Source organism: Zeus faber (assembly GCF_960531495.2).
Source record: "Zeus faber genome assembly, chromosome: 22".
NCBI classification, from domain to species: domain Eukaryota; kingdom Metazoa; phylum Chordata; class Actinopteri; order Zeiformes; family Zeidae; genus Zeus; species Zeus faber.
Genome location: NC_137209.1, coordinates 14,817,112 through 14,832,811, shown reverse-complemented (window position 1 = coordinate 14,832,811; position 15,700 = coordinate 14,817,112). Strand labels below are relative to the sequence as shown.

At 48.7% G+C, this 15,700-nt stretch overlaps 1 protein-coding gene across 1 annotated transcript; it reads left to right on the top strand.

The window, feature by feature from the left end:
- Positions 1 to 76: 76 nt before the first annotated feature.
- LOC307247251 (glycogen phosphorylase, muscle form-like) lies at positions 77 to 14,416 on the top strand. The gene is made up of 20 exons (XM_080023358.1): positions 77 to 475; positions 2,338 to 2,439; positions 2,535 to 2,613; positions 3,159 to 3,262; positions 3,366 to 3,497; positions 3,665 to 3,776; positions 4,131 to 4,213; positions 4,328 to 4,471; positions 4,768 to 4,860; positions 5,463 to 5,609; positions 5,729 to 5,892; positions 6,013 to 6,127; positions 6,952 to 7,053; positions 7,178 to 7,325; positions 7,436 to 7,494; positions 8,009 to 8,150; positions 8,776 to 8,983; positions 10,907 to 11,041; positions 11,151 to 11,217; positions 13,263 to 14,416. Exons 1-20 carry the CDS (start codon positions 233 to 235, stop codon positions 13,410 to 13,412), a joined length of 2,529 nt encoding a protein of 842 aa, XP_079879484.1. The 5' UTR covers positions 77 to 232; the 3' UTR covers positions 13,413 to 14,416.
- The last annotated feature ends 1,284 nt before the right edge of the window (positions 14,417 to 15,700 follow it).

Below are 15,700 nucleotides of genomic sequence, written 5' to 3'. Positions count from 1 at the left end.
CACTGCTCGCTGATTGGCTGCGTGCAAGCGGCCGGGTTGCCACGTCTGGCCGGCTGAGGAGGCACCGAGGCTCGCTGTCATTGACGCAGCTGCCATCGTCCCATCCCGTCGGCCTGTTTTGAATCTCCGGAGAATTTATCTTATTTCTTTAATAAAAACAAAAAAAAAAAAAACCAGACAAATCACACCCAAAAACAGAGGGGTGGAAAAAATAAAATAAAAAAAATCAACCATGTCCAAGCCGCTGACGGACCAGGAGAAGAGGAAGCAGATCTCGGTGCGGGGGCTCGCCGGGGTGGAGAACGTCGCGGACCTCAAGACCAATTTCAACCGCCACCTCCACTTCACCCTGGTGAAGGACCGCAACGTGGCCACCAAGCGGGACTACTACTTCGCCCTGGCCAACACCGTCCGCGACCACCTGGTGGGGAGGTGGATCCGGACGCAGCAGCACTACTACGAGAAAGACCCCAAAGTAAGCGGCGCGCCGGGACGCCGCGCTCGGCACGTACGCGGCGGGGAAGCCGTGACGAAGCAGCATCCACTGGGGGGGGAACCAAAAAAAAACAAAAAAACGCACGCAGTCGACTGCCGCGGTAGTTTCGGTTTCTAGGCCTTTCGTGGCGGTGTTGTTGTCTTTATGATTTTTATTTTATTACGCCGGTCAAAAGGTCGTTGAATGTCAACGTTTTCCGCGCGTTACGTAACGTCGTGTCCGTCCGGCCGCTCCATCGGTTCATCCATAGAAAATGACCATGTATAGTGCTGCAGAGGCCGACGAGGAAGGAGGAAATGCGGCTTCTTGGCCGGTGGCCACCTCGCCTCTCCTCTCCGCTCCTCCGCGCACCACTTGTTGCATGACAAGTGGGCCGCTGTCTCCGCTCCTTTAAAATATGCCTGAAGTAATTGAAAACCCCACGCACGCCGCCTCCCCCGCGACGCCGTGCGCCGCACAGCGCCTCTCCAGCGGTCATCCATGAGGTTATATTTAAAAACAAAACAAAATCCTGTGAGCTGTTATTTTATTTATCCCCCCCCTCCCCTTTTTTTTAACCTGACGATGAACGAGAAACAGCGACGCAATTGATTTGCCTCTTGCACCTGCGACGTCGCGATAGGCGGGGTCCGCCTTTTCCCCCGCGAGGGCGCAGTCGTTTCACGCACCGGCACAACTCGTTGTGGACAGTCACCCGTGTCGACGGTTAAGTTCACGAAAAACATCACCCTCCGACTGGGGGAGGAAACAACATCCCCAGCGCCAACAGTAAATCAACCCCGATCGGCGTGGATACTTTTGCGAAAAGGAGGGTTAAAGGGCCAGATCCTTCTGGTTTTTTTTGGGGGGGGGACCTATTGGGCGATGCGTTCATCCGTCTGACAGCTGTACTGTGAGCAGGCTCAAGCAAACGAAATAAAAGATGGGCCCCTGTTGGATAGCGTTGCAATTTGTGTCCTGCTCCAGGAACCAGTTCCCGGTGATGGATTGCTTGTCTCTCTGCAGACAGACAACCCGATCTGGCCCCTCGGCCTTTCCTTAAAATAAAATAGATAATGTCGCTTCCTCCCGTGCACATTTTCACAGTTTTGCACATTTTGCCGCTTTGAACCTCTGCCGCACCCGGCACTGTAAAACCACGTCAAAAAAGCAGCAAAATGACGCTTCAAGATTTTTTATTCGTCACTTGCATATACATACTTTCATACATATATGCAGTGAAATGATATGGAAACGGCGACAAAGGCGACTCGCCCTCTGAAGTGCTCCGGGGTGGTTGCGCTCCTCTCTTTCTCGGAGCGACCTTGGGCAGGATCCAGGGGCTCCACTATTTATACCGACCACAGACAGGTGCAGGCCCCTGTCTCTCCGCCGCCGGCTTTGTTTGTTGTCCACGCCTGCTTCTCATGCGGCTGCCAATGGCTCGGGAGCGAGTTGGTTGTGTTGCGGTGGCTGCCAGAAACGGCGGGCCCCGGGTTTCCAGGGAGACCTGGGGCCGCTCCACAAAGGAGCATTTGTTATTGTTTCGTAAACCACGAGGGGCTTACGGTGGTGGGGGCTCATCCGGGCTCAACCAATTATACTTTTTATATATATATATACATACATACATACATACATACACACACACACACACACACACACACACACACACACACACACTCATGAAGCATGATTAGAATCCTTAACATGATCTTGGTGACGTCCCCAAAACGTCTCTCTGCCCTCTTTCACGCCGGTAACCTTCCGACGGGAGCGCCGGGGGTCCTCTCTTCTTCTCGGTCGACACCGCGCCCCTCCGGTCGGTCTTATTCTGCCCTGTTTCTGTCCCTGGCCTGCAGCGCGTTTACTACCTGTCCCTGGAGTTCTACATGGGCCGCACCCTGCAGAACACCATGGTCAACCTGGCCCTGGAGAACGCCTGCGACGAGGCCACGTACCAGGTGCGGCGGAAGAGAATTCCCGTTCGCGCAGACAGTAACTCTGGAAAATGACTCGCGATCGATTTGATTTAACTATTAATTTGTGTGCTTGTCAGCTGGGCCTGGACATGGAGGAGCTGCAGGACATCGAGGAGGATGCGGGCCTGGGCAACGGAGGGCTCGGTCGTCTGGCTGGTAGGTCGCCGTCACTGGTGAGGGTTGTCACCGGGCCTCATTCACAAGCTTTTTCTGCAGGTTTGTCCTTCCTTCGGACGGTGAACGACCGGACGCACGTTCCCGTTCAGATTTGAGGGTCGTGTGCGCATAAGCCCGTGAATCAGCCATGAATCCCTTTTAAACAACCTTTTAAAAAGGGTTACAATGAGTAGCTTGGTGGCTCTGCAAAATACTGAAACACCTCATCGCTGATGGGTTCACCGGTGCCGGCGTTGACGTTTGACGTGCAGACATTTCAAATGGAAGCCAGAGCATGCACGCTGTGGTTGTAATGGAACAAAACAAATACTGTAAGAATTAAAAAAAAAAAAAAAAAAAAAAAAGCTGAATCATGCCTCCCTCCATTCCGTTGATGAGCGCGCTTAAATTCTGAGCACCCGCACGTTTTATGATCCGGGCTCTGTCTATCATCTGGGGAGGTGAGCCGAGCGCCGGACGGTGATGCTCAGCGGTGTGGACGGCCTTCTCTCACGCGCCCCCCCCCCCCCCCCCCCCCCTTTCAGCCTGCTTCCTGGACTCCATGGCCTCCCTGGGTCTGGCCGCTTACGGCTACGGAATCCGCTACGAGTTTGGCATCTTCAACCAGAAGATTGTCAACGGCTGGCAGGTATTTTTTTTATTTATTTTGACCGGCACCTGCTGCCGCCCGCACGCGTGGGTCGAGCTAAGATGATTTCGACGCATGCGGTGACTATGTCCCCTCGCAAAAGGTGGAGGAGGCGGACGATTGGCTGCGCTACGGCAACCCCTGGGAGAAAGCCCGCCCCGAGTACATGCGCCCCGTCCACTTCTACGGGAGGGTGGAGCACACCCACGAAGGGGTGAAGTGGGTAGACACACAGGTGAGATATCCGTTAAACCGGGGGAATGAAAATGTATTGAAGCCAGTGACACTGTGTAGTTGAACGGTTCCTTCTGAAATGTGCGGTACAAGTAATTCCGGTAACCGTCGTGACCGTGCTTTTTTTTTCCATTCCTTTTCGCTTGGGGGGGGGGGGGGGGTGTCTAGGTGGTGCTGGCTCTTCCCTATGACACCCCAGTCCCCGGCTACAGAAACAACGTGGTCAACACCATGAGGCTGTGGTCCGCTAAGGCGCCATGTGAATTTAACCTCAAGGACTGTGAGTGCATTCACTGATCGCATCATTTGTTTTCATAACGTCTGAGCTCCACGATGGTCGCCTTTTTAATGCCCTTTGTCTGATAAGTTGATTTTGGGGTTTTTTTCCCGAGTCACATGGGGGGTGCTGTTCCTTTTTTATTTTTTTTTGTGAACCCTTTGACCTCTTGCGGGCGCCCCCATCTTTGGCGTTCTTGCCGGGAAAGGCGGACCCCGCCACCAACCATGGCGACAGCAGCTCGAGGAGCACATGCACATGCGTCCTGAAAATGCGGCAAAAATAAAAGTATCAAGTCTATTTGAACAGATAACCTCAGGGATTGCCACTTTAACGCCAACTTCTGCTCTTCCGCAGTCAACGTCGGCGGCTACATCCAAGCGGTGTTGGATAGGAATTTGGCAGAAAACATCTCCCGCGTCCTGTATCCCAACGACAACGTAAGTTCAAAATTCTGCTTTGGCCTTATGCACGGTCCCACCAAACCCCCGCAAGCTGATCAACGCGACCGACCGACCGGTAAAATTCCGTCTTTTCTTCTTCTTCCGCTGAAGTTCTTTGAGGGGAAGGAGCTTCGCCTCAAGCAGGAGTACTTTGTGGTGGCAGCCACGCTGCAGGACATCATCCGTCGCTTCAAGTCCTCCAAGTTTGGCTCCACTGAATTTGTGCGCATGGACCTGTCCTCCCTGCCAGATAAGGTCAGATGAAAAGGATAGACACCGTCTTGTGGTTTTAATAAAACGCGATGCATTGTCCGCATAGTCGGCAACACATGGTATCCTTAAATAAAGAGAATAAGACACTCGAGAGCGTCAAAGATATCAAAGGGATCCTTAGAATTCGATATTTTTTGAAGGGCATATTTTCTTTTCAAAATGAGCTGAATAGTCTTATGCACATAATTCTGGACCGGTCAGATGATCTCCAAAAGAGAGAGGAAAAAAAAAAGGGCAAGATTTTCTGGCTTAAGATTTGACCTTCTCACGCATCACAGGTGGCCATCCAGCTGAATGACACCCACCCTGCCTTGGCCATCCCAGAGCTGATGCGGATCCTGGTCGACATGGAGAAACTGCCGTGGGAGAAGGTACTTGGATGTGTGTGCATGATGCAGCTACAGTGCTACACTGGGTTATCAAGGGGTATTTCACAGGCGTGTTAAAGGAAAATGCTCCATACTGCTTGTAGACTTTTGAAAATGGCTAAAACCTCAGAGCATCACGGGTATCTTCCAGATGATGGACCAAATAAATGTATTCAGGCTTATTTACACCGTACAGCAGCAGATGAGACCTCAAGCTTGTGGCCACACAAGCCCCAGCAGCACTAGCCCTGCTCCGCTGAAACGGACGCTTTGACTCGTCTGAGCTCACCCGGGGCGACGGTGTTTTCAAATTCAGCTCCAAAGGAAGATTCCGCTCCATTTCTGAGCGCGTCGTCTCGGTCAGTCATTTTGTGGGGACGGTTATCGTAATTCATATTATTTCTTACAGACTGTAGCAGGAAATTATCAGATCAGATAAATATTCCCAGCAGTCCATTGAGGACACTGCTGCTTAACCCCCCTTGGGAAAGCCTTGGTGTCGCTCCACTTCTCTCACGCAATTGAGAGTTCTCGTTGTTTAATGTGCGCCTAAGTTTCTGTTTTTATTGTTTTTATTTTGTTCTCTCTTATTTGACCTCTCCCAGTCTTGGGACATCGTGGTGCGCACTTGCGCCTACACCAACCACACCGTCTTACCCGAGGCCCTGGAGCGCTGGCCCATCGACCTGTTCCGGAACCTGCTGCCTCGCCACCTGGAGATCATCTTCGAGATCAACCGCCGCCACCTGGAGGTACCGTAGGCGGCGCCCGCCCCACCTTTGACTCGTCGACAGCCTTTTTTTTTTTTTTTTTTTTTTTTTGCGTCACGTTCACGTTCACGTGTCGGCATTCCTCCTCTGCCACCCCGCAGCGCATCTCGGCGCTCTACCCCGGCGACCTGGACCGCCTGCGTCGCATGTCCCTGATCGAGGAGGGCGACAACAAGAGGATCAACATGGCCCACCTGTGCATCGTGGGGTCGCACGCCGTCAACGGAGTGGCACGAATCCATTCCGAAATCATCAAAGACACGGTGTAGGAAAAAATTGGCTTCTCTCCGTTGAGAATGACTTTGCTTTGTTTGTTGTTTAAAAAAAAAAACGGAACCGTTTTTTTAACGGGTTGCTCTTTCGGTTTGCGACCAACCTTCACCAGGTTCAAGGACTTCTACGAAGTGGACCCTCAGAAGTTCCAGAACAAGACCAACGGCATCACGCCCAGACGGTGGCTGGTCATGTCCAATCCTGGCTTGGCTGAGGTCATTGCAGAGGTGTGTTTTTTTTGGGTTCCGGCTGTATGTTTGGCCAATATTCTCGCCTTGAAGTGTACAACTTTAGCTGAACCTGCTTTTTTATGTATTTTTCACAGTATGCACAAAAAAAAAAAATTCAATTCTTTTGAGTAATGCAATAGATCAGCCGTTTTTGTGGCTGGTACCACCAATGGTACCACAAAGAACATTTCAAACCCAAGTCAAAGATCCGTAAGGACTTGCAGCGTGTTATTCTTTACTTACCCGTGTGTCGTCTAATTTACAATATTGCACATTATTTATTTATATATTCAGTTACCCCCCAACCCCCGGGGAGGGAGGAGGGGGTTGTTTATTTAACCCACCAACTCTGATATGAATGGAAAAAGGTTTTATTTCCTGACGATCCCTCCACTAAGTAAAGTGGCTGTTTATGAACAGTGGAGTTAGAGCGTTAAACCGTTGAAAAGGACCGTTTTTTCGGGGCGGGGCTAAATCAGGACACGGACGACGTGGAACGGTCACACTTGGCACAGCCCCTCCCCCCCCAGCACAAGACCAGTGGTTTCGGCGTCTCCAGTGGACACGCCCCCAGTGTCTCACAACAGAGGGAACTGCCTTTTTTTATTTATTATTATTATTTTTTTTTCTTCACGATTTTGAAACCTAATTTTATATACGTGACGATCATTCAAATTGAGCTGGGTGGTTAATAACACTTTTTTTTTTTTTTTTCTGTGGTGGGACAAACTCAGAACATTTACATTTAGAGGGACGTTAAGAACTATCATTTCTGGGTGTATGGGGACGGTCCTGTTCATCAGTGTGTTTTCGACGTTTAGAGAATCGGTGAGGATTACATCCGAGACCTGGACCAGCTGAAGCAGCTCCTCAAGTTCGTGAACGACGACGCCTTGATTCGAGACATCGCCAAAGTCAAACAGGTGAGTTTTGACGTCATAAAGTTTGATTTTACGCATACCCCCCCGACCCCCTATGAGCCTGTAATACTACACCTTGTCTTTTTAACGCCGTCCTCCCACTAAAAAAAAAAAAAAAAACCTCCAGGAGAACAAGATGAAGTTCGCCGTGTACCTGGAGGAGCACTACAAGGTGAAGATCAACCTGGACTCCATGTTCGACGTTCAGGTCAAGAGGATCCACGAGTACAAGAGGCAGCTGCTCAACTGCCTGCATATTATCACCCTTTACAACCGTGGGTGTTAACTCGAGCCTTCAAGTTTTTTGTTTTTTTTTAATAAGATTACTTCTTCCTCATTCAGAATTGAAGGAAACATCTTTTTGTTGTCCCCCCCGCTCCACCAGGCATCAAGAAAGAACCCAACAAGTCTTGGACCCCTCGCACCGTCATGATCGGAGGGAAGGTGAGCAGGGTTGCCGTCGCCCTAATGCACTTTAACAGAACTAAATTGTCGGGGCCGTTTGTGCGAATGGGGCTGATTGGTTTATGGGCTGGTACAGACGTATTGGTAAACTGCACGAGGAAACAAAAAAATATATTTCAAAAAATACGTAGACAAGAAGGGAACAAAAAACAAATCAAAAGTATGTTGTTGTTGTTCTCTTTTAAATGTGAATACATGGGAAAATTGGCTATTTTTCTAAATAAGGTATAAGCTATAATCTTACACACCCACACACACACACACAATTTTAGACATTTATATATAAAAAAAAAAATCCATCCATTGTTTAGGGTTTTATTTGTTCGTCACCCCCCCAGTTTTTCTGGCTTGCAAAATCATTTTTTTGCAGAGCAATGCACAGGATGAAGAATGACACCATTTTTATTTTATTTTTTTTCATTTTAAGTCCTCGCTGTATGCTATTCGGCAAGCGTCTTTTCCAAACGCGGTGGTCTTTCTTTTGTCGCCTCAGGCTGCCCCGGGCTACCACACCGCCAAGATGATCATCCGGCTGATTACCGCGATCGGCGAAATAGTCAACAACGATTCCGTGGTGGGAGACCGTCTCAAGGTCATTTTCCTGGAGAACTACAAGGTCACGCTGGCCGAGAAGGGTAAGCGAGGCGCGGTGGAGCTCTTCCGATAGCGAGCAGCCGATGGGGCAAGCGGGACGGCTAAAAATACAGCCGTGAACGCCTGCGCTGAGGGTCAGATTACTAAAGACCACGTTGGCGACACATGTGAGCGCATTGTTAGAGTGGGAACGCAATTGCTTCCCAGACTGCATCCAGGGAACCGTAAAAGGATGGAAAAAAAAAAAATGTCCATTCATAAAACGAAAAAAAAAAAAATAGAGTAAAAAATTAGGAAATCCGAGTCTCCTTTGAGAATCTCTCACACAAAAGGACAGTGAATGGGGGGGGGACGAGACTGGCTGAAGTGCCCGTCAATCCAAATCGACAACTCGTGGACCACGTGAGAAACGGAGCTTGTGTTTGAATGTGCGATTCAGAACGAGCGAGTGAGCATGAGCGTCCTCCTTCGAAAAATTAAATGACAAAAAAACAGAAACGACTGAAATGTTAAGGTCGGAAGTGGAACAGACACTCGAGGAAGGACAAGCCTCAGTGGGGAACCGGAATCGAACCATAAGCCATCACTGGAAACTTAAGACTCTCATTGACGCCTATGAAAAGACATCCACTCGTCCATGAACCTCTCCCTCTCCCTCTCCCTCAGTCATCCCCGCCGCCGACCTGTCGGAGCAGATCTCCACGGCCGGGACCGAGGCGTCCGGCACGGGGAACATGAAGTTCATGCTGAACGGAGCCCTGACTGTCGGCACGATGGACGGCGCCAACGTGGAGATGGCGGAGGAGGCCGGGGAGGAGAACCTCTTCATCTTCGGCATGAGGGTGCCGGACGTGGAGGCCATGGACAAACAAGGGTGGGTGCCACGGCGCGGAGGCGGTACATGTATTGGCGCGGTCTGCTTCCGTCGGACGGCGCAGGCGGGCGGTCTGCAATTTATTTTTTGCGTTCAAATTTTGGTTTGCTCGGTACATTCACGGATTCATTAGAACCGTGATCACAAGGAGAGGGTGGCTTAATAAGCTGCTTTTATTGAATAAAAACAAGCTGTGTAACCGATGAACTTTGCAAAACATGAGCACATCATGAACACAGTGTGCATGATTCATTGCTGCACCTCATCCCTGGGCTTGGAGAAAATTTGCACCGTGGCATCAGGGTAGGGACGTTTTGCCACAGGAGGCCCATTTACTGGGATTTTCATGCAGGCCGCTCCTTGCAGCCTGTCCCATCCCGAGGTCGGTTTTCACCTACCAAAAAGGATGAATTGTCTTTATTAAGTAAATTCTTAAATTTAAGGATTCATTGCTATCAGAAGCGATCATGAGTTGTGTGAGGTGTAGCCCGGTAGCCTGTTCATTCCTGTGTGGTCAACAAACCCAGCCCATTGGGATTGTCCACAACATGATAAATATGCCTCTCAAATAAACGTAAATATATAAATTAGTAAATGTATACGCCCGAGGGACCGGGTGGCGGTGGTGGTGGCCGGGATCCCACCTCGCCCACTGTGCGCAAGGTGTTTAAATAGCATAAATGGACTGTAAATTCAAATAAAAAAGGGGCTGTAATACATTTATTTCTGAGGGACAGTGCTGTTATTTTTTTGTTTTTTTTTTTGGTTATTTTTGGGCCCGGTGGGGGTTTAGTGGGAAACGCTGACATCAAGTTTATTTACAAATGGCTTCACAAGCGTCGCATCGCACATGCCCTGCATCGATCGTCGTCGCTTTGAACTTTGAAGTCATGTTCCTTGAAGCCTATTCATCAGTTATAGGAACGTCATTTTGAAACAAGCCCTCACTACGACCTAACCCTTATCGAGTCTTGGCATCCGATTTTTACCTTTATTTAAGTAGTATGTCCTTTTGAGATTAAAATCATGGTTTCTGCAGGTCCTTTAAAAAAAAAAAGTCTAAAATCAAATTATCTGAATTTAAGACTGAATGTCTTGCATACGAATTTGACAGGTCTTATAAATTGATTGGATTATGACATTCAGGGATGCAAGCCACTCGCTTTTTGGTGAATGTTCCTTTTTTCACGTCAATTTGGGCGACTTGTGTGAATGGTCCGCATCCGAAGAGTATTTTTTTGGGGTGGCGGCGCCCCATTTCGGCAGTTTTTACCTTTTTAATCCGTCCGGGGAAAACTGTAATTCATGTCGGAGTGATGCTGATTTTCCTTCATATCCATCATACTTTCTTCACCAGTATGGATGTGAAATGTCTGAAATTGCATTAATTAATTAACCAATTAATTAACTAACTAATTCATTCATTCATTCAAAAACATATTAAGTCTTCAATTTGACTTGCTGAAACCTGCAGAAAACCAGAAAATCTCTGTTCCGAGGGAGGCAAAGAGTAACTCAATGAAATTCAATGATCCAGTTCATGCAAAACAATTTCTTCTTTCAGTAACAATGACAAAGGCTGTCGACAAACTCTCTGAACCTGATAGCGGAGACTGGACAGATATGAGTGGAGTTTACCCAACAGGGCCCTGTAAGTAAAAGTGAACCGGTGCTACTCTCCTGATGATTAAGGCTTTATGATGACCAGGACATCACACCCTAACCCTAAAGCCTGTCACCCAAATACTTTAAAAAGTGATTAAACAGGGTTATAATAATCAACGGCTTGTCGGGTGATGGTTTGGTCTTTCTTGCTGAGGTGTAATACATCTCGCACATCCTCGTGAACTAGACGGTTATTGTAACGTTTGAAAATGAAGGTTTTCGATATCTGCCACCTGAACCGTATTCGTCCCCCTCCAGCTACGACGCCACGTCCTACTACAAGCGTATCCCAGAACTGAAGCAGGCCATGGACCAGATCTCCGGAGGCTTCTTCAGTCCGGACAAGCCCGACCTGTTCAAGGACATCGTCAACATGCTGATGAACCATGACAGGTCCGGTTCATTCTGATGCCGATGAGCGGTCGCCGTGGGTTACGCGTTGGCACTGTTGTCCTTCCGGCGGTGTCTTGGTTTCAACTCAGCTCGTCCGTCTGTCCTGCAGGTTCAAGGTGTTTGCGGATTACGAAGCCTACATTAAGTGCCAAGAAAAGATCAGCGCCCTTTATCAGGTGGGTAGTCCACGCTAAGCTGCCGAAGGGTTTGTGGGTTGTAGGTCAGATGAAATAGATGAGGTGGGGTGAGGTCATTTTACTTGATTTAAAAAAATAAATAAATCCTGTGATAGAAAATAATGGAGTGGAGTGGACAGCGTCATAGTTCCCTTTTTAATAACAAAAAATAAGTTACTTTTAATTTCACTTAAACCTCGGCCAAAATTCCAATCGGCGATCGTTGATCGACTCATTATATAATATTCATTATTCATTTTACAATTATGTACGCAAAAAACATCTAGTTTTTACCAAATGAAGTCCCATAGCAACGGAAAGCCACAGGGAGACATGTGTGACGCCACAGTGGGGTTACAGTGGGGACACAGGTGTTCTTTGGGAACGGGGCGTGGACAGTTTAAAAAGCTGTGTTTTGAAGAAAAACACGTTGTTTAATACAAAGTAGGAAACAAACAAAAATAACAACAAAACGAGAGTCCGGAACCGGAGGGGGGTGGGAATAAAAATTTAAAAAATCCTCACTCCCAATTCTGAGTCAGGTTTACATTTTTCATTTTCCATACAAGTGAGAAACTCTGCAAACAAAACGAATCTAAATCTTTCTATCCTTCTATTCCTAAATTATAAAAGCAACATACGGGGACGATCTGAGCACAAGTGGTGACTCCAGACCCATGTGGAGACGGGTTCCGATGCCAGGCGTAAACAGACGTACTGGTTCCCAACAACTGAATTCATAAAGTCAACGTTTATTCAGACCGTGCACTTCACAATGAGGTCGAGAAAACATGAGGTCATAACAGCGAGAGGGAAAACATCACAGTATTTTTATTTTTTTTACATGCAATATAAGAACGCTTTTACACAGTCAACAGTACAAATAATCAATCACAAATCCTAAACAGCTCAGAGCGCAGAGGGAGAGAGCTCCGCTCGGATCGATTCAGAGCGGGGCATCAGTTCCACAACACGGTAAAGTGCACTTACACCGCTTCAGTGCTCTGACTGTTCCTGGCGCGTAAGAGAAGCGGGGGGGGAAAAAACCAAAACAAAGAATCCGTCTGCCATCAACGTCAATCGGAAAGCGATGGAGTGGGTCGACCACCTGGGATAGCTATTTTTCCTCTAAGGGAAATACTAACGAACATTTCTATTTCATATAAATGTTATTTATTTTCAACAAAATCTCTCCAAACAAGCTGAAAACAGATGCAGAAAATTCTACGCCATTTATCTCAAAAGGAAACGAAAGATATAGATTTATATTCGAGATTTTCTAGCTTAAAGGTTATTTTGCAAGTGTAGTCGACCAACCTGAATGATCTTGTTTCGTATGAGTTTCCAGTGTGGCAGTGTCCTCCTCCAAATCTCTCTCTCTCTCACACTCTCACACACACACACACACACACACACCCCTTAACAGTGTTTTTCAACCACTGTGCAGGAGAGCTGGCCAGTTGTAAGGCCGTACTAATCCATCCGCTCCAGAATAGGGGCTCCAACAGAACCAGTTTCTCTCAGAGAGGGGCCGACGATCCGTACAGCGACGACAAGCTTTGACCGCTATTCGAGATTCGGTTCTCGACGAGTCACTCCAGGAAAAAGACTCGTTCGGAGTTCCCTCCCCCCCGCTCTCTATCCCTTTTTGATCCGGTCGGTGTAGCGGGCGGCGAGCGAGGGGGGACGTTCCGGTGGACCAAAGGCAGAAGAGTCGAGTGGCTCGGAGTCGGGCCTGGAACTCTCGCGAGGATCATTGAATTCTGTCCAGAATTAATTAATTTTGGTGGAACGCAAAAGAGTGACATTCAATATGCATCGTGCCAAACACCCTGGGCGTTTTTGTCTTTTGGAGTAATTCAGTCCTCCTGAGTCATCTCGAAGATTTGGTTAATCTTGCGTCACTCCCAGCAGAGCATAATAACAAGCACCGTTTCTACACGCTTCTCATGTTGAGTGGTTGAAAGGAGAGCGTTGCCGTGGCAGAGGGGGGAAGCGATTGTTTGGGAACGCTGCCTCAACATATTTATTTTTTTCCCCGACAGGACCCCAAGAAGTGGACCAAGATGGTGATTCGTAACATCGCCGGCTGCGGTAAATTCTCCAGCGACCGCACCATCGCCCAGTACGCCAGGGAGATCTGGGGCATGGAGCCCAGCCTGGAGAAAATCCCAGCCCCGGACGACACCCGCTAGATCGTCCCGGCTGGCGTTGCCGCGCCTCTTTTTTTAATTTTTCTTTTCCTTTTCTCTTTTTCCCCCCCCATTAGAAAGGGACGAAAGCCTATCTCCGCGCAAAACGGTGGCAGTATTTCCGTAGATTACCGAAAAACAAGTGGAACCTTATGCAACCCCCGATGGCCTTTCCTACCGTGTTCGCTCACAACCTGCTCTCACTTAACCTCCACTGTACCGGGCATGTTCAGAGTAGTTTTAACGCACACGCTTTGTCCTCCGGTCGGCCTGCACTGAAACCCAACGGGGATTCTATTTAAAAAAAAAAAAAAAAAAAACCAAACAAACGAACAAAAAAAACCAACTGTACACCCGAATACCAAACATGTCTTCCAGGAAATAGAAGTATAACAAAGTTATGTCCGTATGCACTTTCTGACAGCACTGTGACTCCGTGATGGCTTGCCATAACTTCCTGTTTATTTTGGCGTTTCTTATTTTATTTTATTTTTTTTTTCCCGCGTCCGTCGAAACCCTGCACGGCTGAAACACGTGAACGTCTCTCGTCCGCTGGGTTCTGGGCGCCGAGCGTGTGCGTTTCGCTGTGCGCCGCCATCGAAATCCGGAGGTGGCGCCGAGCCGCCGATGACGGCCGACGTCGCCGTTGGAATTTGAAGGTGTCCGGCAGGTCACCGTCCCTGCGCCGTCCGGGGGGGGGGGGGGATTTAACAAAGCTCCTTCTATCTGCCTGTCACCCACCCAAAGGGGACTAGATCCACCTTCCACGGTCGAGGTGGTGGTGGTGTTGTGTGTTTAGCCCATAACCAACTTTCACTCCGTTGATGTGATGTCATAACTATAACCTCACCTTGTGTCCTGCTGGAGTGTATCCGCTGTAGAACGCCACAAGAAGTCGACCCCGCGCCGGAAGGACACCGTGTCACGCACGCCCTTGTTGTCGTTGTTGTCTGAAGTCGTCCTCGGCCGGTGTTCGATTCAAGTAAATAAACAAACGATGCACGAATTATTTTGTTTCCGACATTTGTGTGATACAACCAGTGTCCGACTGTTTATTCATTCATAATGAGTTAATTTATAATGGATGAGAAAAATTGAATTGAATAATTAATACAATTAATTGACGTACGCGGCGGCGCGCGCTCTTTCAACGGGACGCGGTGGGCTTCCGGCAAGCCGCCCAAAGACGACGTCTGAGTCGCTGCAAGTATATTATTTGTCGTATGAGGTAGAAATTTAATTGTTGTAAAAAAATATGTATGTATATATATATTCTGAAACTCAGAGCGAATAAGAAAGCTAACCGTGGTTTAACCTTGGAAGGAGTCCGCGTTCGTCCTGAACGTGATGGTTGTGGCCCCGCTCGGACCTTCGGGCCGGATCCCCGCCCGCGTCGACGAGTACCGAAGGAGTGGCTGAAAGAACGACCTGAACTTTGCATCAATTGTTCTCCAAGTTCGCGTTAGTGTCGCGCAATAAAAACGGTTCACACCTTGTAGCGAATGATTGACCAGTCGTCCCGCTGTGCCGCCAGCAGGGGGCGGCAGTGACGCGGTGAATAAAGTGGCGCCTGCCTGTCCGTGCTGCGTTCCAGTGGAGCTCGGCGAATCGCTCATTTCGGCCGCGACGGTCATTGGATCTTAAAGTTTAAGATCAGGTCGAAGTTGGACCTGCTTAAAAAGAGATTTTTCACAAATTCTGAAACTGTCTTAAGAATCTTCAGCCTCTCTGTGACGTGGTCCAGGTTTGACCAGTCCAAGTATAATGGTTTTTGATGTGGACCTGGTCCATTGTGGTCTAGAAGGGGGCGGGCAGTGGAATCGCCTTTTTACATTTTCACAAATTATGATGTAGCCCAGGCCTGACACCATGGAAACAGGCGCCGTGCATCGGCTCGTTGAATCTGCGAGCTCATGTTTCATTCGCTCAACCTTGGATGCGACTGTTTGAAAATGGTCTGGTACACGGCGCTATTTGCGCGATAACATTTATTGAATATACACCGACCAGCCACAACATTTAAACCCTGTCTAATATTGTGTCGCTCCCCCTGGTGCCGCCGAAACAGCTCCGACCCCGTGGAGGCATGGACTCCACGGGGACCTCTGAAGGTGTCCTGTGGTGTCTGGCTCCAAGACGTTAGCAGCAGATCCTTTAAGTCCTGGGAGTTGTGAGGTGGGGACCCTTGGTCTTGTTGTTCCAGCACGTCCCACCGATGCTCCATCGGATCGGACCCTGACCCCGACCATCCACACGGTGTAGAAAACGTGATTCACCAGACCAGGCCACCT